This window comes from Marmota monax, unplaced genomic scaffold (assembly GCF_021218885.2).
Source record: "Marmota monax isolate L192 unplaced genomic scaffold, Marmota_monax_Labrador192_F-V1.1 WCK01_AAM20220418_F8-fsc00029, whole genome shotgun sequence".
Lineage (NCBI taxonomy): Eukaryota > Metazoa > Chordata > Mammalia > Rodentia > Sciuridae > Marmota > Marmota monax.
Window position 1 is genome coordinate 7569981 of NW_026693024.1, and position 24339 is coordinate 7594319.

Genomic DNA, 24339 nt, shown 5'->3' on the forward strand with positions numbered 1-24339 from the left:
GCATGTCAGCCCTTGGCAGCGCCTGTGTGGTATCCAGGAAAGCGTCATTGTGTGGCCCTTCTTGAAATTCCTAGCCAGTGAGCCCTCCAGGGCCTCTCCGCCTTTAGAACAGAGGTGAGTGGTAACCAACCCAACTGCTAGGAGGGCCAAGGGAAGGATTGCCAGCCCAGAAACCCCTGGTCTTCTTTCCAAGCACAATTCGTAGTTCTAAGATTCACACTGGCTGCCTGGTCACCCAGGGAGCTATCAAAGGGTTCCCTTATTTGAAACCTGACATCTATCTCCCTTCTCACGGGGAGCTCCAAACAGCCCAAGCCTCAGTAAGAAATCCCAGATCAAGCCAACAGGATTCCCTTTGCCTCTTAACCATTAGAATCCTTTCCCACGGCGGGGCTCTTTCTTATTCAAAGGGTTTCTCTCTGTTTCAGTACTCAATTTATTCTTCTTATACTGTATTTTCAATTTATCCCTTTAAACAATTAAATGCCACCTACTACAACCAAATTTTTTTTAATTCAACAGATTATGTACTTTTTACAGATGGGTAACTTGACCACAGATTCAGTAATTGAATTATCTTAAGCATTAATCTAATGCAGCATATTTTTCTTAAATGCTTTCAAATCTTCAATAGTAAAGTACACACATGCTATCACACAGTCATTCCACTTATATTTTTCTCAACTTTGCTTCAAAAAATATTGATTCCATTCATTCACATTAATTTTCTTGGCATATTTATGTTGATATTTATACTTACCTATAACTTTTATACCTTCTTAAAGATGTGGTAACATTTATTTCAGCATTTTACTGAATGGCTAAAGATAAAGATTAGTCGCCTCAGATCAAGCTAGGATGAGGGTTTTGAGTGACCCTCAGTTAATTCTTGATTTGGTGATCAGTCAGCAAATTGAGATTTCTTTCCTTAAATGCTGCCTACTGTATCCTTAAGACCATTCGTGCCCTGTCCTTCTACAAAGCTCCCCCACTGCGGTGCTTTTCCCTCAAATGATGTGCTCTCTCTGTTGTGCTGGGTCATTGTCTTGTAACTCATTGCCCCCCTGTTATTTCTCCTTGGTCTGCAAACATCCTTGGATTTATGCCTGTCATGATCCCCATCAACATATAATCAGAAGCATCACTTAGAGGAGAGGATGGATTTCATCTGCATGATCAAGGCTCATCTTTACAATTTTTCACTAACTCCATCTTAGGACGCAGTACTGACCTATCTTTCCACTTGGACATTCTATGTGATTTCTGGTCTGGATCTGACTGTGGTCCGGCATTCTACTGAGGTTTTTCTGTGGGACCACCTGTGCTGATGGGTCCTTCGGTTCTGTTCTTCCCAAGACTGTTGGGTTCCTTCACAACTCTTTGTCCTTACTCCTACTTACTGACAAAGAGAAAAACCACATAGTTCTCTCTGGTCTATCCACATGGATGAAAACATCCTGAATGTCCAAGTAGCTAAGAAAGAGGCTTCATTCTAAGGATCTTGTACTTAAGACTTGACCCAGTTCCCTTCCGTCAGCACCTGGACACACCTGCTAAGTAATTCTTAGAGACAGAGTCACAGGAGATGAGGTCTTCGAGAACTCAGAAAATCAGACACTGTCTTTCTTCCCATTCCCAGCAACTGTCTTGTATGGCTAGTGCCGTCACCCCATCAGCAGAGGATGGGGTGATAGAGTGCATCCTACCAGTCCACCCTCCTGTAACAGATGAAGGGTACAGGTCACACAGGACTGCCTGTTGGCCACACCATGGCCACTGTAGACAATGGAGGGCTGTGGTTGGTCCTGTTACAGTTCTCCGTGGCTCTGGAGGAGAAGGAAGCCTGCCCCTGCATGGGGTGAGGGGCCCAGGGGAGCTGCTGGGTATTGGCTTGATGTCTCATGAGACAGACTGAGTGTGTCTGTGGCCTCTGATGAAACACTCAGGTATGAGGAGAAGCTGCTGTCTGGTGACTCATCTCCCCACAAGCCTGGTGGGTCAGCATTCCGCCAGGCCCGTCCCTCAGACAGGCTAGGGGCTCTCTTAGAGAACTGAAGAATGTTCAGGCCAGAAGGAGCCTCAGGGCTTCAACCCAAGTGCCCCCCTTGTTCAGAAGAGAAAACTCTGAGCTAAAGAGGCTGTGTGTCCTAACCGTGGTTGCAAGGCCAGCCAATGGCAGGGCCCCAGAGGACCCTCCCAGGCAAGCTCTGCTTCCTCTTCAAGCATAAAAACCACCGTGAGAACTCATCCAGTTTTAGGTCAAGGGTACCACTTAAACTAAAACCAGGCCTCCTTCTTTATACCCACATCTCCAACGTGCAAAGGATCTTTTTAGGCAGTCCTTCTTTTGAGGTGTTTTACTCATATCCCCCTCTTTCCCAGGACCCTGTAAGATTTTTTTTTTGTATACAAAAGATCCATGGGGCTCAGTTATAATTTTGAGGTCCAACAATTCCATAAAATTGCTATTAATACAGATTTCATGTGGAATTGGCATATAGCAGGACTCTCAGGGGATGCCTAAAATGGTAGGTTGTATCAAAACCTATTTATTCTATGTTTTTCCAATATATTCATACCTAAGATAAAGTTTAATTTATAAATCAGGCACAGTAAGAGATTAGCAACAATACTATAACAATACTAATAAGGTAGAATAAAAAAATCTGCTGGCACATAAAATTACCAGCATTGCTACTTTTGTGGTTTGGACCCTTTAATAAGTCAAATAAGAGTAATTTGAACAAAAGCACTAGAGTACTGCCACAGTTGATCTGATAACTAAGACAGCTCCTAAGTGACTAACAGGTGGGTAGTATATACAGCATGGATACTCTGGACAAACTGATGATTCGTGTCTCAGGTGGGATAGAGGAGGATGGCATGAGATTTGCTCACGCTACTCAGAATGGCTGAAAATGTAGAAATTACAAATTGTTTATTTCTGAAATTTTTCATTTAATAATTTTGGACTGTGGTGGTAACTAAAACTGTAGAAAGTGAAACCACAGATAAAGACTACTGCATTTTTATGAAGCATTGAAAGTTCAAACACTTGTTTAGAGTAAAGGCTGCTGCATTCTGTGATATGAGCTTCATTAAGGATGCTAACAGCCTTTAGTAATCAGAAGAACATGGCAGGGGACAGTTGATGAAAGTATCACAGGTGACCTGGGACCCTAAAGCTTGAAAGCTTGATGCCAGACCTGATTCTTCTGGTCTTTTCTGCATATGTGAAAGAGCTTGCTACCACCAACTTCCACCATCAGAGAAATGTCAAAATCCTCCCTCCCTCTCCACGAGGATCATCTGCCTCAGGTCTGCATCACTGGATGGAAGGGATTCCCAAGGGGAAGTACTGGGAGCTTCAAGGCTTCAGAGACTAACTTCTAGCCTTGACCTCCACTGAACTGCTTGGAGCCCAAATAGATTGCAGAGTGGACAGAAAGGTCATTTTTCTAGAGTTTTTCCCACCTCACACTTGGCTTCAGTTTAGACTAAGTTAAAAGACAACTTGTATGTAAATGAGTGTTCAGATTTTCAAAATACACCCAAGGAGAAAACGGCCAGTCACTCTTGGCTTGCTCGAACCAGTGCTTAAACCAAGCACGGACTTGCATCCACTGTCCCAACAAAAACCCATCTGAGGCTTTAGAGTCAGTCACCACGTGATGAACAGGAGGTGCTTGTGCATGCTACCTGATCTCAGCCTCCTGGGAATTCGACCTTCAGAATTCTAGAAAACAACAACAGCAGAAGAATGAGCAAGAGAGAGAAGTCACAGATACTTTTCTGCAAAACAACATCCCCCACATTTCAAAGGCACAAATGCCATTTATAACCGTGCAAAATAAATGCACATTCAATAAATACTGCACTTTGAATTTTGAGTCTGGATCTTTTCTCAGGCTGGCAATCTGAGATGTATAACTCCCTCGTGAGGCTGGTGGTGGCAGTGAGCCACGGCTCCTGTCAGATGCCCTGCTGTGTTGCTAAGCTGTGACTTCAGTAGGTGAGGGACATTATATAGATTTTCAACTTACGATACTTTCAACTTACAATGGGTTTATTGGGACCTAGCCTCATCACGCATCAAGGAGCATTTGTAACGAATGAAGAGGATCAGTTTCAACTTAACAAAATAAAGTGTCGGGGACAACGACATTCACCTCCTCTTTAGAGGAAGTCTGTTGTTTAGCTCCATGGAATTTCCATGTGTGATATTGGGATAGCGATGCCCCATGTCCTAATTATTTAAAAGAAGCCTAGAGTTCCTAATCTACAAGTGCAACTTCCCAATTTACATGTGTGGCATCTAGTCTGTGTTTTTAAACATTGTTCAGACCAACAAAGTAGATCTGAAAGCCAGGCTCAACACTCGGGCCACCAACTGGCAGTCTGTCCTACAGAGGAGGGGGCAGTGCCATTGGTTAACACTTTTCTATGCTATCCCCACTCTACCCCTTCTCACCTTGATACAAATCTCCAAGAAACATCTCACTGTCAGTTTTACCATCAACATCCTTAGTATCAAAGTGGCTTCATCACAAGAATCTCCAAGAGTGCTAAATACCTAAGCTATGTATCCACTTGTTCTATTTATGAATACTATATAGTATACTATATACTATTTGGAATGTTCTCACCAAATCCAAAGTCAGGTACTCAGGTATGCCTAGTTCATGCCAACCTCAAGACCACCTGGATGCCTGGATCTTCTGCCCGGAAGTTGCGTCAGTTCTGACCCAAATCTGTTCAAATGGTTCTTGATACCACAAAAGCAAAAAAACTTTGTCTATATTACTGTGGAGGCGAAGCCATAGCTGCATACTGTGCTAACAGTACGCAGAATTCATATTCCGTATAAATTAGAGGAACTGATTTAAATATTAAGTTCAAGGTTTCCTTAGAAAGGAGAGTGAAGAAGAGACACGAGGAAGAAAAGGGAGCGAATCCAGGTAATCACCCAGGGAACCAAGGCTCAGTCCTTCTGGGACCTTGGCTAACCACTGTGGAATAGGCCTCAAAGACGTCCCACTGGAAGGAGAGAGAAACCAGAGTATTATTTGGTGAGAGCTGTTCTTAGAAGGCCCTGACTCAGCAACTCTGGTTCAACTGCATTAATGGGGCAAACTGACTCCTACGTCCGGAGGAAGCCCTCAAGCAGAAATTCATAGTATTCCCCGGAGAAACCAATAAAAAAAAATAAAAAATAAAAAATCTCTAGTGAGAATAAATGCCATGTGCCTCAGTCCATTCAGGCTACAAAAGACCTTAGATCAGGAAATTTATAAACAACAGAAGGTTGCTGCTCACAGTTCTAGAAGATGGGAAGTTCAAGATCAAGGCACCAGAGGATTCCTCATCCTGATGAAGGCTCACTCTCTGCTTCCTAGATGGTACCTTCTAGATGTGTCCTTACATGGTGGAAAGGACAGAAAAGCTCCCTCAGACTATTATAAAGTCACTAATACCATTTATAAGGGTGTCACCTTTGTGGTCTAATCACCTCCTCAAGTCCTCACCTTTCTTTTCTTGTTGTTGTTGTTGGTTGTTATGGTTACCAGGGATTGACCCCAGGAACACTTAACCACTGAGCCACATCCCCAGCCCTTTTTATTTATTTATCTATTTTTATTTTGAGACGGTCTCGCTAAGTTACTCAGGGCCTTGCTAAATTGCTGAGGTTGACTTTGAACTTGCAATCCTCCTGCCTCAGCCTCTCCAGCCTCTGGGATTATAGGGCAGTGCCACAGAGCCTGGTTCAAGCCATGACCTTCTAAGAGTTATAGCCGTGCAGTTTCTTTTTAATCTCCAGATAGATAAGAAAAAAATACACTATTAGGCAAAACAGAAGATGAGTTATCTAACTCTGCCTGGTCTCTAGGGAAAATAAATGTTTTTTTAAGAATTAGTCTCCAGATATGATTCCATATAAGTTTGGTATAATATATAGTATGTGTAAATGTGCAAATACTATCTTCATGATTTAAGAAATACAAAGCCTACCAATTAAAGTGTTTTTTTAATTAGAACATCTGGGGCATATTTGCAGAAAGAAATGTGCATCTCCTCTGGAGGAACACACACCTTTAATTCATATTTCACAGGATTTCTAAAGATTCAACCATGAACTCACAATCCAAAATTTAAAACCATGCAATGAGGGAGAATTAGCAGAAAATCCAAAGCCAGCCTCAGCAATGGTGAGGCACTAAACAACTCACTGAGACCCTGTCTTTCAATATAATACAAAATAGGGCTGGGAATGTGGCTCAGTAGTCGAGTGCCCCTGAGTTCAATCCCTGGTACCAAAAAAAAAAAAAAAAAAGTGGAAATTCAAAACATGAGAGAAGAAAAATATAATATAAAAAATCAGGAATAAAATAAAACCTCTTAAAATAAAATGTTTCATTGTTGAAATAAAAAAAAATAATAGCTAAAACCCAGATTTCAAAATAACTGAAGAGAGTGAACTGGGTGAACAGTCTGGGCCTATTATTCAAACTGTATCACAGAGAAATGATGCAATGGAAAATTTTAGCTACAACTACAGGAGAAAACTAGATAGGAGCAATTTCTGAAGAAAAATGTTGGAAATTTTCCAAAACTGTGTAAGATATGAATCTTCAGGTTCAGTAAACAGAGCAACTCCCATGCAGATTTATAAAAGGAATTCTATACCAGATCAATCAAAATAATACCACAAATCACCAGGGCGGGGGGAACAGTTTAGGAGCAAGAGAAATTATATAACAAAAATTTTGTTTAGACTGAGAGTGGATTTATAGAGAGCAAGAACAATATCCTCAGAGAAAAATAACAATCAACCTAGAATTGTATATACGGCTAAATGTCATCCAATAACGAGAGTGAATTAAAGACCTTGGCCAAACAAAATATATAGAGTGTTTACCACCAAAAGACACTCACTAAAGGAACTTTAAGGATATTTCAGAAAGAAATGAAATGATCCCAGAGGTGGGTTCTGAGATCCAAGCCAGAATAGCAAGCAAGAATTGGCAAATCGAACAAGAATGAACACAAAGAGTGTAATATCTAGTTTGGAATGGGAACGTATCCGTTTTCTATTGCTGCATAACAAATCACCCTTAATACAGGAGCTTAAAACAACAAATATTATCATCTCAGTTTTTTAACGGGGGGGGGGGCAGGCAGGAATGTGGGCATGGTCTAGTTGGATATCTCTGACACCTGGTGACCCAGGTGGGCAACCATCATCTGCAAGCTTGACTGATGGGCAGGGAGGGATGCTTCAGAACTCATGTGAGTGCACGGCCCCAGGCAGGCCTCAGAAGATCCCCTCCCAAGCTCACTGATGAGGCTGTCAGCCAGGTTCTGGTTTTCTGCAGCTGATGGCCAGAAATATCAGCCCTGACCATGTGAACCTGTCCACCCGGCTACTCACATGGCAGCGTGCTTCCTGAGAGAGGGTAGGAGAGGGAAAGAAAGACAGATGTCACTGTGTTTTTGTAGCCTAATCTCATAAGCATCTTCTCAATACTTTTGTCATGCTCTACCACTTAGAAGTCACTGAGCCACTTGAGAGAAAGAGACTGCAAGGGTGCAAAGACCCAGAGCAGGGATCAGAGGGGGACCTTATCCAAGGCTGCCCAACACAAGGGACTAATGCAGTACAAAACCGAAGGATAACAATGGCACATGGAACCGGTGATTGAACATGAAGCCTTGAACGTAACTGTCCTGTCCTTGTCCTTACATCTTTCAGGGAAGAGAGTAAAGATAAATGTGCCGTTATGCAGGATGAAAAAGTTCTAGGGATCTTTTGCACAACAATGTGAACAGACTTATCTCTAAAGCACTGAAAATAGGTATGATGGTCAATTTAAGGCCATGTGCTTTTACTGCACTATAAATAAAGCAATCTATATATATATACATACCCAGGGAAACTGGTTTAAGATAAATATGAGCTTTAAGCTTCATTATATAAAACATTCATGCTAAAATTAGAAGGGAAACTACTATAAGACTAGAAATTTATAACTTCCAAACTAGTTAAAAAAATTTTTAAATACAAAAGCATGTTGAAAAGGAGCATAGAAAGATCATGAAAGAAAACCCAAACTAAGCCAGGTGCGGTGGTACAAGCCTATAATCCCAGCTCCCAGCATCTTGGGAGGCTGAGGCAAGAGGATCACGAATTCAAAGGCAGCCTCAGCAAAAGCAAGGCGCTAAGCAACTCAATGATACTCTGTCTCTCAATAAAATACAAAATAGGGCTGGGGATGCAGCTCAGTGGTTGAGTGCTTCTGAGTTCAATCCTGGTACCCTCCCGAAAAAGAAAACCCAAACTAAGATGAGCAATAGTTATAAAGATATTAGAAATCCTATTTAATTAAAAAATGAGTGAATTAACCTGATTTTAAAACAAAATTAGAAATGCCAGATCAACAGTCAGCTATCTGCTCTCTAAGGAAATGCACCTATGATCAGAGCTACGGTGAACATTATATTTAGTGGGGAAACATTGGACTCATTTTAAAGTCTAGAATGAGGCAGGAAAGCCCACCATGACTTCTATTCAATATTGCACTGAAGGCTCAGATGAAGAAAAAAGTCTGAGAATTTGAAAGTAGGAAACAAAAACATTTTTATGTGATTTCAGTGTGACTGCCTACACAGAAATACGTAACCCACAATATACTGAAATTAATTGCACTAACAACTTATTTGGGTACTGATTTATTACATTATTCCAGGAGGTAGCTAGCATGCACTGCCTTAGTTTGTTCATTTTTGTGGCCTGAAAATACGACATCATAGGACTAGACTCCATCATATGACTAGGCTACAATTGAATCCCTCCTTCTCTGGATGAATATTCAGGTTCCTTCCAATTCTTTGTCCTTACCAACTACTGTGAACATCTGTTATTTATGCCTCCTGTGTCAGAAATGTTTCCCAGTTCAGGACTTTGCTTTCTCCATCCTTGAAGTTCAAGCCCAGGCAAAGGTGTTTGGAATAATTGCTGTAGCATCCTCGGATCTGTCTGGTAATGTTTCCACACACACGAGCAGTTTTTAAATGTTATGTTCTGAAAACACACGAACAGATGGCAAGGAAAGGCTGAACAATATCCAAACAGTTACAGAGGTGGTGTTAGGAGAAGGGGGTAGTGTTGAGTCAGGCTTCTTGCAATTTTCTGTGCAGCAGATGATGATGAACTCTGGCTTTGTGATGAACGTGGGGTTGGGGCGGCGGGGAGCAGGAGGCGGTGGGGATTCAGCAGGTGCACTGATCTCATTTATTCATCTGAAGGTCACTTTCCCATCTTGGTGTTTTCGTGGCTTCTTTCTATCTCTCAAAACAATTCTCTTTATATATTTAGCAAAACCATTTTTAATCCTCTAACGAAGAGGGGAATAATAAATACTAGGGAGGGTTGATTTAGGAGACAGAGAAATGAGTACTTTCCTTGATTAGGAATTTATTTTGCTGGCAATGGAGCCAAGCCAAGAACAGTTGCTTCCTTTCTCTTCCAGTGTTGAGTTGCAAAGACTTATAATCCCATGTTATTCATGCCCAAGAGATCCTACTCCCAAATATTCTGGGTTACAACATCTCTCTTTCCTGGAAAGGAGAGCTCTCTTGCTGAGCTGGGACATCCAGCAGACTCATCAATGAGATGTTAAGAGATGCAAGAAGTAATGGTGAAGTGGCTTTGGGAATGAGGAGTTTGATTTCCCAGGTTTGGGTCCAAAACATCCTGGAACCCATTCCCATTGGGCATCCACGTTGCCTTCTCTGGAAAGCTTTGGGGAGCCTGGGATTTTGTGCTCAGGAGATATTGGGCCTCTGGTTCTCTGCAGAAGACCCAGTCTGTGACCTCTTGCTAGAGGCACTCCTCTGCTCTTAAACCAGAGAAGGCCACATTGGGAAGCAAAGTCGTCCTGGGCCCCCTGAGGCACGCTAACATGGGAAAGAAGGCCCTTCGTGAGTCATCTCTGTCAGCAGGATTGCTTCCCAGGAAAAGTGGACATTGATTTTTTTTTTTTTTTTCCCTCCTGGGGGTTGGCTGGGGCATGGAGGCAGTGGTGGACAGCTCATTCTGTGTAAGGAAGTGGAGGAGGAAAAATAATAAATTAAATTGGTCTCCTTCAAGAAAGCCTTGTGGAGCGCTGGGGGTGGGGGGCAGAATCTCAAGAACTAGCCATTGTTCCTTAGGCCTCTGAGTGTGGCAAGAATCACCTCGGAGGCCCTGAATGCAGCCTTGGGAAGGAAGGGAGGGACGTGGCTAATTAAAGACACCACTGTCCCAGGCATCCAAGCTGTCTCCTCCCCTGCACAGCAGTAACAATTAGCCAAGGCTGCTTTGCTCCGGGTGGTACTGATTAGTTTACAGAGCGAGTCTTGCCAGAGCCCAGAGGGCTGAGAAGGTACAGCAGTTGCAGACCACCCACTGGACAAGGTCCCTCTGACTTCTCCCTGGGGAACTGCCTGCCAGATTCCCCTCACATCTCACAGTCCCTGTGGGAAACAGTCAGGCAGTTTCTTATAAAATTAAATATACACTTACCACGTGCCCCAGAAATCCCACATTCACGCATTTATCCCAGAAGAACGAAAACTGGGTCCGTACAAAATCCTACCCATGGAGAGTCATGACAACTTTATTGGTTTTAGCCAAAAACATGGTCAAATGTCCTGGCCTCGGCAGGATCTTTCTGAAGGGAACTCTGGGAACTTAAGATCTGTGCAGACCCAAGCAAACACCACCCTTAAACTATAGCTCAGTACCAGGCACAGAGCTCCTCCCAAGCCCTGCAAGTAGCACGGGCCTCCTGAGTGTGCCCCTGGCCTCTCTGGTCCTGGCTCTCTCAGGCTCACCCCTCACTCAGATCTGCCAAAATTTTGCTGTTCTTTCATGTTCTTCTCCAAATTAGGATTTTTTTTTTTTTAGATAGATGTGCCCTATATTTTACCCTCTGCCAGTCTCCACTAACCTTTGTTGCCGTCCTTTTAGCTCTATCTTCTTGGTCCCTGGACACCCATCTCGAATTTTTCCAGGACTAGGATCATGTGCTCAAAAAGTGAACTAGAAAAAGGAAAAAGAAAAAAAAAATCTGTTAGGGACTGTTGCAAGACCTGCAGCTAAGGAGAGCCCTGCCTTTCTAGAAAGAACCTGAGGAGCCACTAGGGGAGCTGCTGAGGCCCTGGGGTAACTGGGTGTGGTTCTAACTCCCCAGCACTGAAACAAGGAAAAGCATATTGCTTCTGTAGAGACAAAAGGGAGAGGAGAGGCAGTGAGGGACCCCGAAACAGATATAAGTAATTGGCTGGGGGAGTGGAGGGGGGATGTAGCCCTGAAATTCCCTAAATCATCATAAACTCTATAACACTTGTGGACTGCTTTGTAAAGACATTTATTAGGAAATCTATTAAAGGGTTACAATTTGAGCTTGAAGTGATGCATGGTAGATCCAGGAGCCCACCTATAAGATAGTATACCCAGGGAATTAGCAAAACACCTGTATGGATTATTGCAATGGTTTTCAAATGAGGTGAGGCAATAAAACCACCCAGGGAGGGGTTAAAAAATCTCAATTCTGAGGAAGCCTTACATTGGAACAGCTGGAGGAAGACTCAGGCATTGGTATTTTACACTGCTCCTCAAGTGATTCCGTCCTGCAGCTGTGTTTGAGAACTGGTAGCAAAGATCATCCCTAACCACAGAAGCATGTCCAGGGCAACCCTATTTACAGTAGTCTCCTTTATCCCCAGGAATATGTTTCAAGCCCCACAGTGGATGTCTGAAACCACAGTGCTAAACCTCAGAGACATGATAGTTCATTCTTACTATAGATCTTAACAACCTCAGCATATGATTTGTTGTTTTTTTTTTTTTTCATTTAGTCAAAAAACTTTCATCCTTTCACTTAGTGGAAGTACATCACAGCTTCTCTTTGGTGTATCCAAATTGGTAGCATGATTAATCTTGTGCTCTGGGGCCATTATTAAGTCAAATCAGTGTTACTTGAACATAAGCACTGCAAAAACTACCATAGTTGATCTGATAACCAAGAAAATTACTAAGTCACTGTTGGGTGGGTAGTGTATACAGTGTGGATACACTAGACCAAAATGTGATTCACCTCCCAAGCAGGATGGCTCAAGATTTCATCACAGTACTCAGGATGTCACACAATTTGAAATTTGTAGATTGTTTATTTGGGGGAAATTTCTACTCAATATCTTTGAGCTGACCACAAATAACCACAGCAAGCAAAATATGCAGTTAAGAGGGGACTATTGTATTATGACACAAAAACTACTTCCCATGCTGATGGAGGCCAAACAGGTTATTTGGTGGGGGGCGGGGGGTGGTATTCAGAGTCCAAAGGGACAGTGTGTGTTTCTGCCCTCTTCTGTCAATAAAAAGGCTATTACTAATGAATTTCATTTCTTTTGTAGTTGGAAGCAGACAAATGAGGGATCCCAAATTTCAGTTCAGCAACTCAAATATACCTTCACACTAAAAAATTAATTCATCACAGTTACCAGGCAGCCTGCAGGGCTCTGGGGTTCCTAATCTCTCATTTTATAAACAGTAGATATTCCATGGTGATGGTGTTAATTCCATTTTTATTACATTTGCTATCAAGAACCATGTTTAGGCATCTACATATCTCAGATGAAAAGATACCATCTCATATATACAACTTTGAATGTGCAAGGCAAGTCCCAGTGAAATCCTGGCAGAGCAGACTTGAATGGGAATTGAACTACTATTATTTGAAATAATGACCCATCAGGGCCATGCTGCTGCCGTTCTATAAGTAATAAGATTTGACAAGTGGGGAAAAAAAGATGAGGAAATAATAGAAAAACATGGCTAGAATACTTTCACCATATTGTAAGTTATTTCCTTTTGGCACAGAGAGGGAAGGGGACAGGAGAAGCGTAGTGCAGTCAAAAAATGGAAGACCTGAAGGTTAGTTTTGTGACATGCTGGTAATGGATAGTCAGCCATGGAATTTCAAAAAGCATCGTCCTCTTTTAGAGACCCACAATGACCCCTGAATGTTATCCTATGCACTCATACAAGAAAATTAAAATACCCCGATCAAAACACAGCTGCCCGAGACACAAACTTTCAGATCAATGCACAGCTAGATGGGACTCATAAGTTGAAGAGCAGCTTGCAGAATTGGTCATCAGCCAGCCTGATCCCTCTGAGCCCAGCTGGCTCCTCCAACCCTGGAGACATCGATGTTGACAGAACAGACAGAAAGCGGGTCTAACAGTGAGGTCAAGGAAAAATACTCAGAAAGAACAGCGCTTCCATATCCCTAGGAAGTCTGACTTCCTTCCTCAGCTCATATGCTGCTCTACAATGAAGTGTCCGTAAGAGGCGTTTGTTCCTGCTCTCGAAGCCCAGGAACCCTGACTCTCATTAAGCTTTCAATTTTATTGTTTTAGAAAATCCAAAATCAGTTGATCAGATTTATATATATTAAAAGTCACTCGAGGCAAAGTCTCTCATGCCCAACCACTACCCATCCTGTATGAGAACTATTTACAAATTATAACCTACTATGTCTTATTTTGGTAGGTGGTCCTGAAGCAATTTGAGCGAGGGGAGTTGCTGATATCTAGTGAGTAGAAAGCAAGGATGCCGCTGAATATCCTATGATGCAGAACAGCCCCACGATAAAAGATTATCTAATACAAAAAAATCAATAGTGGTGGGGTTGAGAAACCCTGCTTTAGGGTTCTCAGTGAATTGAGAATAACCTTTTATTATTCATTGAGCAAATAATGACTTGGGGCTTAGTGCCCTTAGGACACGATGCCCCTAGTGCTGGGGAGTCTGATTAGAGAGATGAGGGAGGTATTCAAACAAACGTAACATGGAGCTTGCTAAGTGCCTAAATGGAAATATAAATAAATATCGGAAAGGACAGAGATTTAAGAGGGTGGGATTGGGGGATGGGAGGAACCGAGGTCACTTTTCCAAAGCAGTCTGCAAACTGCATGCTTATACTAAAAAGAAAAATCACTCATATATCAATTTGAAATAACTAGTAGGAAAGTTTACCAAATCCCCAAGTACTTTTTAAGCAATCCATCTTTGGGCTTCTATATGCATTTCCTCGGTGAAAAGCAACCTAATGTTTTCTTTGTGGTTTTGTTCCCTGTTAAGATTGTTTTTCTAACAGTGTTTTTCTAATGCCATGGAAAAGCTTCATTTCCTTCTCCTGGCCTTAGTTTATTCTATCTATACTTTTAAAATATTGATAAACATACAGTGGAATTCTGTAACTGCTAATTAACCAAACGATGCATACTCAGCCTCTTCTATTTTGCCTCAGATGGCAACTTAAATTAATCAACAACCCTGAAGACGGACCTTCCTGAACATCTGTTAGCTGGCCTCCTTGTCTTTCAATATTGAGTGCCAAGTCTGTAGTAGAACATTGTCTCCATCCCCCTAGTTCTCTTTTCTGAGTTGAAAGAAGCCCTGAGACAGCATGAAGATGCTTAGGAAGGAATCTAATTTGTGCCTAAGGAGGAAAAAAAAGATGTTTTCCCCCAAGAAAAGTAGTGACCAGTCCAAAGGGGTTTTGATTGAAGGTGCAGCTGTGTTAAATTTGCAAGACTGAAATTGCCTACTGATCATTTCCAGGGCAGACACCATAGACACCGATGTGCCTTCCAGCTCACCAATGCAGATGCTCAAACTGTCTGGAACACTATCGTTGGCAAATGAGAGCTCATAACTAAGCTGAAAGAGAAATCAGTTATAAACAAGAACTACCCGGTGCCATACGCCTCCACAGAAAATATTCTGGGAAATCTTACAGATCCAATAGTTGACATACAGAGTGGAGGCTCTGCTTTTTGAGTATCACTGCACAATCCTAGACATCAAATTGCTTCCTTGCTTGTTTTTAAGTCTGGGTTTGGATCTTGACACTTTCTAGTGCTGGGATGTGAGAAATTTAACACAACCTCTCTGAGTCTGTATTTCCCCACCAGAGAAATTAAGAAAATCAGACCCCCCCCCACCCCTCCCTCCTGCCCACTTCTCTCTCAATTACTCTATTCTACCAATTTGGATCCTACTGGGAAAATGGAGACCATATCAGTTATTTTAACAAAAGGAATTTAATATGGGGAATTGATTAATCAGTTGTCAGAAAATAAAAAGAGTAAAATAAGGACACTGGAGGAATAGCACCGCCCCCAGGGGCTAGGAGAGCTAAGAGCAGATGTTGGGGTTATTGGAACCTGCATGCTTGAAAGGACCTGTGGGGCTGAGTCCGACTGCAGAGGAAGGGGCAGCCACTCTGAGGAAGAGTTATGGCAGAGGGTTGGGGACCCACAGAGATGATCCCCACTGATTCTGGAAAGTACAAAGGAGAGCTGGACACTGGAACCAGTGGGTTCCTGTGGAGATGGGCCATTGCTGCTGATGCTTTCAACAAGTGCACCAGAAGCAAGTCCCCTGTCTGGCTCCAAGGTCCATCTCTCTCTGACACCTCAACCTGCAGATGACAAAGGAGTAACAGGGTTGCAGAGGGGCCAGTTTCACAAAGCAAGTGCAGAAGAGTGGATTTGGAGCTGATACACAGATAGGTTAATAGATGCCATCCGTCCAATTATTATGCATATTAGTGGAGTGATTACTGTGTGTAGACTGTGCCAGGTGCTGGGCGGTCTGGAGAATGAAGTGGAAACTCTTACAAAGTACACAGCTCAGTGCTTAGTAGAGGGAGGCCTTGACTAAAATTTACTCTCTTTAAAGGAGAACTCTTAGATACTGTTGGTGGGAATGAAATTAGTGTAACCATTATCAATAATGGTGCAGAGATTCCTCAATAAACTAAAAAAATCAATCCGCTGTATGACCCAGCCATCCCACTATTGGGTCTATACAAAGGAAATTAAACCAGTATGTGCAGAGATATTTGTACTTCCGTGTTTTCTGCAGTGCTAGGCACAACAGCTACAATATAAAAACCACCTAGGGGTCCATCCATGGATGAATGGGTAAAGAAAAATGTGTGATAGCACCACAGAATATGATTCAGCCATAAAAATAATGAAATTCTGTTATTTGCATCAAAGTGGATAAGCCTGGAGAAGATTATGTAAGTGAAATAAATCAGGAACAAAAAGACAGATACCACATACTCACTCATATGTAGAAGCTAAGAAAGTTGGTCTCCTAGAAGAGGTGGGAAGGGGAGAGGGAAGATAGAAAAGTGTTAGATAAGAAGATGGAATACGGTGTTCTATAGCCCAGTGGGGTGACTACTGTTAACAATGATTTATTATATATTTCAAAATATCTAAAAGAAAGGACTTTGGATATTTCCAGTAAAAGAAATGATAAATGTTTGAGGTGATGGATTTGCCAGTTACCAACATTTGATCCCATTGCTCATTGTATACACATTCCAGAATATCATATACCCCTGTAAATATGTGCAATTATGTGTCAATTTAAAAAATGGGAAAATAAATTAGCTCTCCTCTATTAGATTAAAAAACAAAATAGAACAAACCAACAAACCCAAACACTGGCCCCTCTTTTTAAGGATTCTCACGTGCAGATGAAGTGTTCTAGGGATCTGGCACGCAGCAAGGCACAAAGTCATAGATATGCAAGCACTTTAAAAAGTATTTCAGACCTGTTTTAAAAATTCGAAGAAACGAAAGGCTGTTTTCAGGATTATCAGGGAAGCCTTCACAAAAGCTAGGAATGAACCAGAACTGAGTGTTTAGACAATGAGCAAAAAGACTAAGATCATCTGAGATGGGAGAGTTCACAAGCGAGTCAGGTGTGCTGGGCATTGGTTGAGTGTTTTTGTGGCCACCCCAGGCTCCAGGGATGCATGAGACTGAGTCCCAAGGAATGGATTTGTGACGTGCAGTTTGGAAGCTGGAGCCAGTAGAACATTTGTGCACTTACTCTAAGACGTAGATGAGCCATCGGAGCCTTTTGAATGAGCATCAGTTATGTTTAAATTACATTATCATCATAGACTCTGTCATATCTAACACAGTACCCTTCACAGTGAAATATTTGGGGGGGGGGGTATTATTATAGTAGATGGGAGTGGGTAGGATGGGGTGGGATAAAATGAAATCACAACAGCAGCTCTTAACTTTGATAATCTGCACATTTTTCTCTCTGTTTCATTATAATCATCAATATTTTATGAAATGTTCTCTGCAATTAATGAACAATTTTAAAGCCAAAAGTTCAGGAGGCAAAAGAATTCAAGCAAGCTTTTTTTCCCCTATTTCTTAAAGAAGAAGAAGAATTCAAGCGGAGATAAAAATTCAGATGATAAAGTTTGAATGACAAAATCATTCACCAGGCAAAGATGTAACCCAATGATCAAGATGCTGTCCCAATTCTGTGGCTCAGGACCCTGTTGTCTATGTAAACAGAGCCTTGACCAGCTGAGGTAGATCAGCTCTAAGAGTGGATCCAACACTGACTTTGGAGAGACCAGGAGTTGATGGTGAAAATTTCATGGATTTTTTTTTCTTAAAGTATTTTTGTAATATGCTTTTGAATAAATTTTAGTGAACTTGGGTTTGTTAACACAATATACACATGAATATTCTATTTTTTTTTCTTTTTTCCTCTTGGCAGATCCTTTGCAGGATTTTGGCTTTTCTGTTGACCAGTGTTCCAAAAAATTACAACCGCATCTCAGCATTAGATTTGGCATCATTCTGAGTAAGTAGAAATTATGACCACAAAATAAAGCATGGCACAACATCCTGCCCCACACACCAACTGACTCATATGAACAATAATGGCTGGCTAGCCCAGTAGTCCCCCACCATTCTCTGGAATTAACTCTGTTTCCACCTTAAATCCTCTTTCTGGGTAATATCCAAGTAAAGTATAACTCTCATTTAATGTTCCACTTTTCTACTAAGAAGACTCTATACCCTCTCTGGATGGGATAAGCACCTGAAATCAGTATACCTAGCGAGAAAAAAAAAAAAGAAAATATTTTTAAAATATATTTTTCAGTTTTATGTGAGCACAATATCTTTATTTTATTTTATTGTGGTGCTGAGGATCGAACCCAGTGTCTCATGCATGCTAGGTGAGCACTCTACCACTTGAGCCGCATCCCAAGCCCCAAGAAAATATTTTGAGACTAAGTATTGCTGTCTCTCTAGGAGAGATCCTTTGCTTATGTGTCTCAGCCACAGACAAATCTATTCCCTACCACAAGCAGCATGGTTTGTCATTCACCTTATTTTGTGTCTTGAGCAGCTAATACAAGTTCTTAGACCTTGACCCAGGCAAAGAGGAGATGTGCAGTCTTTCTTCACAACCCAATCAATGAGCCACAGCAATTTCTGTTGTTGTTTTTTTTTTTAATTCGATCATGCCATTATAATCGGCTCATATGTTTGCTCTAGTTACTAAATTATCTCCTTTCCTAAAACAGTTTTATCAAAACCAGAGCAGAAGGATCCATCAACCTAGTGTGTGGGACCATCCAGAGAAACAGAGGGGACGTTCCCAGAAACCAAGAACCCACCCAATTTGTGTGTTTCTAGAACTTTGCACAATGTCAGGACTCCAGCAGCATCTCAAGAAATATTTTGTGGAGAGTAAGAAAGAGAGAAAAGAGGAATAGGAGTAGGTAGAACATAAAAAGGAAGAGAGAGGAAAAGGCAGAGAGCATGGGAAACCAGACCACAGAGGTGCCTGCTCCTGCCTAGCAACATCAGGGGGGTGTGTGGGCTGACCACACCCCACCATGGCCACTAGGGATAAAGAGCACCATGGAGCTGAGAAGTTCTGGAAGCCCCCTGCAGACACCTCGTTAAGGGGCCAGGGCATTGAATCTGGGCCGCACAGCAGAGGAGCCACCTTGCCCCAAAGAGGTGGCGTTTGAGAATGGGCCAATTTTCATACCCAGGGTCGTCACAGTCCCCTCAGTATGGTTTCAATGTTGTTTTACTAGGGGGGGGGGGGGAAAGTTTTCCGTGCAAAGCAGTCAAAGGGAAATAAAGGGTCCTTGTCTCCTGCTGTGGAGTCCTGGTGATGGCGCGCCTCCTCTTCTTTAGGGGAAGATATCCGGGAGCTGTTCCTGGATGTGCTCCTCCTCACAAAAGGCGCGTCTGTTCTGAATTTCTCCTATCCTATCTGCGAGGACGATCTACCCAAGTTTTCTTTCTGTGGAAGAAGGAAAGGAGGTAAGTCATTGCCCGACCCAAGGCTTACATCCGAGGTCAGAACCCCAGGACAGAGCCCACTGTCCACCCCCCTCCCCCATCCTGGAACAAGTTGAGCCTCACTCATCAGCACCTTTTAGAAACAAATCACAAGAAACGCCTCCCCACAGGGCTGTCATGAGCCTCAAAAATGAGACGTTGTACAGAAGATGGTCTCCAAACGGGATTGTTCCTGTGAATAGTGGCACCTTAATAAAAAGGCTAGAAGAAGAAGGGCCCAATAGCTTCCCCAAAATCCATGAAAATTCAATGCTGTTCCGAGGTTCGATGATTGGTGCAGTCTTGTTGATAGAGCAACGGACTTTGAAAGAGGAAAGACAGTGAAACTTACCACATCTCACTGCTTTCCCCTGTGGGCGGTTGATTGACAGGGCCTTCAGGTAGCTAGACTGGAAGCAGAGAAGCCGAAGCCTTATTACATTAGCTCCTTTCCTTCAGTTCACTAATCTGCTACCCTTCCTCCATACACAGCCAACAGCAAGCCTGTCCCCACCCCTCCTGTCCTTGTCCTCACCTGCCAGTCAAACCAAGCTTCCTTGTTTGTTGGGACTAGTGCATTCATGGTGTCTGAGTGGCAGGCCACTCCCCTCGTGCTAGGTGCATGAGCAGCAAACCGCTTACCCTGTAGGCACAGCCCTGGGCGCGAGGCTGCATGTTCCAATCCCTGTGCTTGCTCCATGGCCCACTCCTCAATGGGTCACTGCAAGGACAGTTGGCAAGAAATTGCACTGGTGGCTGCCTGTCATCTGCTTAGCTACTGCCTGTATATATACATGGTAACTGCGCAATGAAAGCAGACCTGCTTCCTGCTTGGTCTCCGGAGGTCTTGAGTAGTGACCCCACAGCCACACTCTCCTCTACCCTGTTCCGTGGACCTCCTCGCTGGACGAGAGAGAGCCCACGCACTTGTTTAATTAAAATGTGGGTCAGCTCTATGGCTGACCTTCTCTAGGAGTTGATCTCCACTGGCTTGTCCCCCTCCCAGGGACTCCTTCCTATTCTCATTGGACAACAGGGAGCATGACCCAAACCCACACTCCAGAGTCATCCTCCCGTCGATTTCCCCTCAAGGCAGCCAGGGTTGTAAAACAGCAAGAATCCTTGCAAAATGCCCAATTTTCTTTTTTGAAGGGGTACCAGGGATTGAACTCAGGAGCACTCAGCCACTGAGCCACATCCCCAGCCCTTTTTTTAATTCTAGTTAGAGACAGGGTCTCACTGAGTTGCTTAGCACCTTGCTTTCACTGAGGCTGGCTTTGAACTCGCGATCCTCCTGCCTCAGCCTTCCGAGCCGCTGGGATTACAGGCGTGCGTCTCCACGCCCGGCCCCAATTTTCCTTTCTAAGTAAAAGATCTAGAAGCAATTGGAGTCCCCTTCCTAGACCCAGGGATACAGATAAAAGATGTTTGTGCAAGAAAAGAAATCAGGGAATTTAGGGGAGGGTTGACCAGATGGACGTCTGCAGAACTTCACTGGGATTTGCAAATGACAGTTCCCATAGCTCTGTTCCTCAGCCTCCTTTCTCCTGTGACTGTGTGGCAGACAACTCACTTGCAGCACTCGCCACATGGTATTGTACCCGTTTACCCCCGTCTGTCATCCCCAGCCGACTATGGACTTCCCAAGTGTGAGCAGTATTGCCTTGGTCACCCACTACAGTGGTCCGTAGGTACCAGTGGAGGACTGGCTCCAGGACACCTGGTAATTACCAAAGTCTGTGGATGCTCCAGTCCCTTAGACAAATGGGGTGGTGTTTGCACATAACCTATGCACATCCTCCCATATGTTTTAAATAATCTCTGGATCACTTGTAATACCTAATACAATGTAGATGCGATGTAAACTGTTGTCATACCGTATCGTTTAGGGAATAATGACCGAAAATTTTGTGCATGCTCAATACAGATGCATTTTCTTCCAATTTTTTTTCCATCTGTGGTCAGTTGAATGTAGAGATGCAAAATCCAGAGATACAGAACTCACAGACACAGAGGGTGGACTGTATCTCAAATGTGCCTGAAATGTGGGGAGCATTAACTACAAATATGTGTATGTGTACATGTGTGTGCACATGCACAAATACACACACACACACACACACACACACACTGAGGTGTCAGCATGCCAGTTATGCTGATCTGATCATTATGCATTACATGCACATCTGGAATGCCACACTATGCCCCATAAATATATATATATATATATATATATATATATATATATATATATATATACACATACATATATATATATTTAACACACATATCTTAAAAATAACTATAAAAGAGAACATAGACCTGATTGTGTAAAATGTTCTGGAGGAACTCAAATCATATTGAGCTAATGATTAAATAATTCCCACCCAGGAAAGGCTAACCACTTCATAGGCTATCACCTACAGCCAGCATCCATTGTCCTATCTCAAGCCTTTTGATTATATTTCCAACTTTTTATCCCAAATAAGGATCTTGAACCCAAATGTGGGGATTGGTCACCTGGAGATTGGTCACCTGGAAGTCCTACCAACTTAGCAAGAAAGGACAGACACTAGCTGTCTTTCCAGTCCCTAGATCAAGTCTCTCTCCACCCCTGACACAGATGCCAGCTAGCTCTTCTAGACAAAGCTCTAGAAATGTCACCTCCTGCCCAAAGGACTTCAAGAGTTCCTTTTCCTGTAGAATGAAGTCTATCATTTTTATCAATATTTTTAAAATACATTTTTTCATTGACACATGGTGATCCTACATATTTATGGGGTACACAGGGGCATTTCAATACATGTACTCAGTGTCTCATGATCAGGTCTGGGTAACTGACAGATTTATCACCCTCAGGTACACATCATTACTTTGTGCTAGAAACTTTCAAAATCCTCTCCACAAGCTATTTTGAAATAATCAATTAATTGTCAATCATAGTTCTCCAACTGTGCTGTATAGCTTTAGGACTCATTCTCCTATCCAGCAGTACTATGAGCCCACTAACCCTCCTCTCTTCTTTCCTCACCCCACATTCTTTTCTGGCTCTAATAACTATTACTCTATTCTCTACATCTCTGAGATCAACATTTTAGCTTCCATTCATAAATGAGAATAGTAACTGTATTTCTGTGCATTATCTCTCTTTACATAGTGTCTTCCACTTTTACCTATATTGCTGAAAATGGTAGAATTTTGTGCCTTTTCATGGCTGAGTAATATTCCAATGTGTGATTATGTGTGTGTGTGTGTGTATGTGTGTGTGTATCACATTTTCTTTATCCATTCATCTGTTGATGGCCACCTAGGTTTATTCCAAAGCCTGAGTTATTTTGATGACAAAAGTACATCATAAATTTGACTATCCCTCCTCTCTAGCTACATTTCCCTCCATTCCCCATATGCACCATTAACAACCACCTCAACAAAATATCACCATTTTCTGACCAAGGCCTGCACATTAACACATGCCACATTGTTTAGGTGGTTCCCTTAGCCTGTAAAGCCTGCTTCCCACTTTTCTTCTTTTGTCCAGATCTAACCCAAGAAGCCTCCTTCAAACCCAGCCAAATGAATTGCTCCCTCCGACTTCTCCCAGAGCATCATGTTCTATTTCTGCCACAGACCTTATCTCAGCTGGAAGTGTATTTGTGAGTGTGTCCCCCATTAACCTTTCTGCAGACGGGGCATAGAGGGCTGACAGAAAAGATCTAATAAACACATGGATCGTGTTTGCATAGGGACACACGACTGCTCTGAACACAGACTAGCCACCCACCGCAAAATGACCATCCATGATGCGAATGCACAGCACGAAGACACAGAGCAAACAGTAAATTCACTGGGCCCCTCAAGCTTAAGAAAACCTCTTTTATTCCTTATGAATATGCCCTTAATAGAATTAATAAAACAGGAGAAACGCTGCTCCCTCAAATGATTTGGGGGTGTCTGATTTGGTGTACCAGCTCAGAAGCTGGTGTTTACCTCATTTGGATGCTGGGTAGCTCCGCAGCCATTCATTTGCTTTATTGCTATGGGGATGACACTGCATAGGCAGCTGAGGAGCTGGCACTTGGGGACTTGCCAGGAAATTTCAGATAGTGCAAAACAATCAGAAGAGCAATATACAAATGTTGCATGCACAAATAGTTATGTAAATTACATAAGCCAGAGAAGCTAACATTTTAAATTCAGAGGCTTCTTGAGTTACTGAATTGTTTTAACCCACCCACAAATCCACCACAGGAATGATTCTGTCCCAGAGAAGTGACTGACACTAAGACGTGAAGGGGAAATGACACCAGAGACACAGGGAGAACTGAAGCCAGTCCAAACCCAAGCACAGGCTGCTGTGACAGATCATGTATGAAATGGTCCCAGGGACCTGCAGGTTCTTCCTAGCAGAATGGTGAGAAAACTCAGTGTCCACTGTGGGCGGCACACTCTGGCGTCCACTGCGGTTGAGTGATTGGTATCATTGCCACCACATTTCTATGCCTTCCTCTGCAAACTGCATCCCACTGGCTGTCCTCCAAGGCAGATGAAATCTACAAAATTGGTCAGGCTTAGTGAGACCGCAAGTGTAAAATAATGTCTCCTTTTCCTCTGGGCTTCCCTTTGCTAGCTCTAAAGCAGGAAGTGTATTGGATCCAAAGACCAAATGATGCTCTTCTGGCAGCATTACTAATGGGGTGATTGACAAATGGGGAAAAACAACCTATATGTCCAATAATAGGGGATTCATTAAGTAGGTCATTGTTTAGCCCACAATATGCTGTGATTTTAAATGCTATCATAGGGATTATTGAATAACATGAAAACATAAGAATATTATTAAGTAACAAAGAAGCATACTATAACAGAATATCTCGTTGGATCCTGTTTTTATTTAAATGTGTGAAATTATAATCATCAAAAGAACTCCGGATGTTTACATTTAGGAGAGAAGAGTAGTTCTTTCTAAATAGTAGAACTGAAGGCCTGTATTTTTACCTATTTTAGAAATCTTTGCTTTTATGATGAATTTGCAAGGTTGTGCTTTCAAATGTTAGTTTATCATTACAGAAAAGAATAGAAACAAATTCTCTTTCC

The 24339-nt window shown here is 42.5% G+C and overlaps 1 protein-coding gene across 4 annotated transcripts in view; it reads left to right on the forward strand.

The window, feature by feature from the left end:
- The window catches only part of Ly86 (lymphocyte antigen 86), a 60573-nt gene that overhangs the window by 6785 nt on the left and 29449 nt on the right, over positions 1-24339 (forward strand). Inside the window, exons 2-5 of one of the 4 annotated variants that reach the window (XM_046453485.2) lie at positions 17657-17743; positions 19099-19227; positions 22784-22898; positions 23494-24112. In XM_046453485.2, the coding sequence (XP_046309441.1) occupies positions 17657-17743; positions 19099-19227; positions 22784-22898; positions 23494-23518 (356 nt within the window). In that variant the 3' untranslated portion in view covers positions 23519-24112. Of the gene's footprint in view, positions 1-17656; positions 17744-19098; positions 19228-22783; positions 22899-22988; positions 23183-23493; positions 24113-24339 lie in introns of those variants that run through there. The other 3 variants (XM_046453487.2, XM_046453484.2, XM_046453486.2) reach the window with 3 other exon arrangements.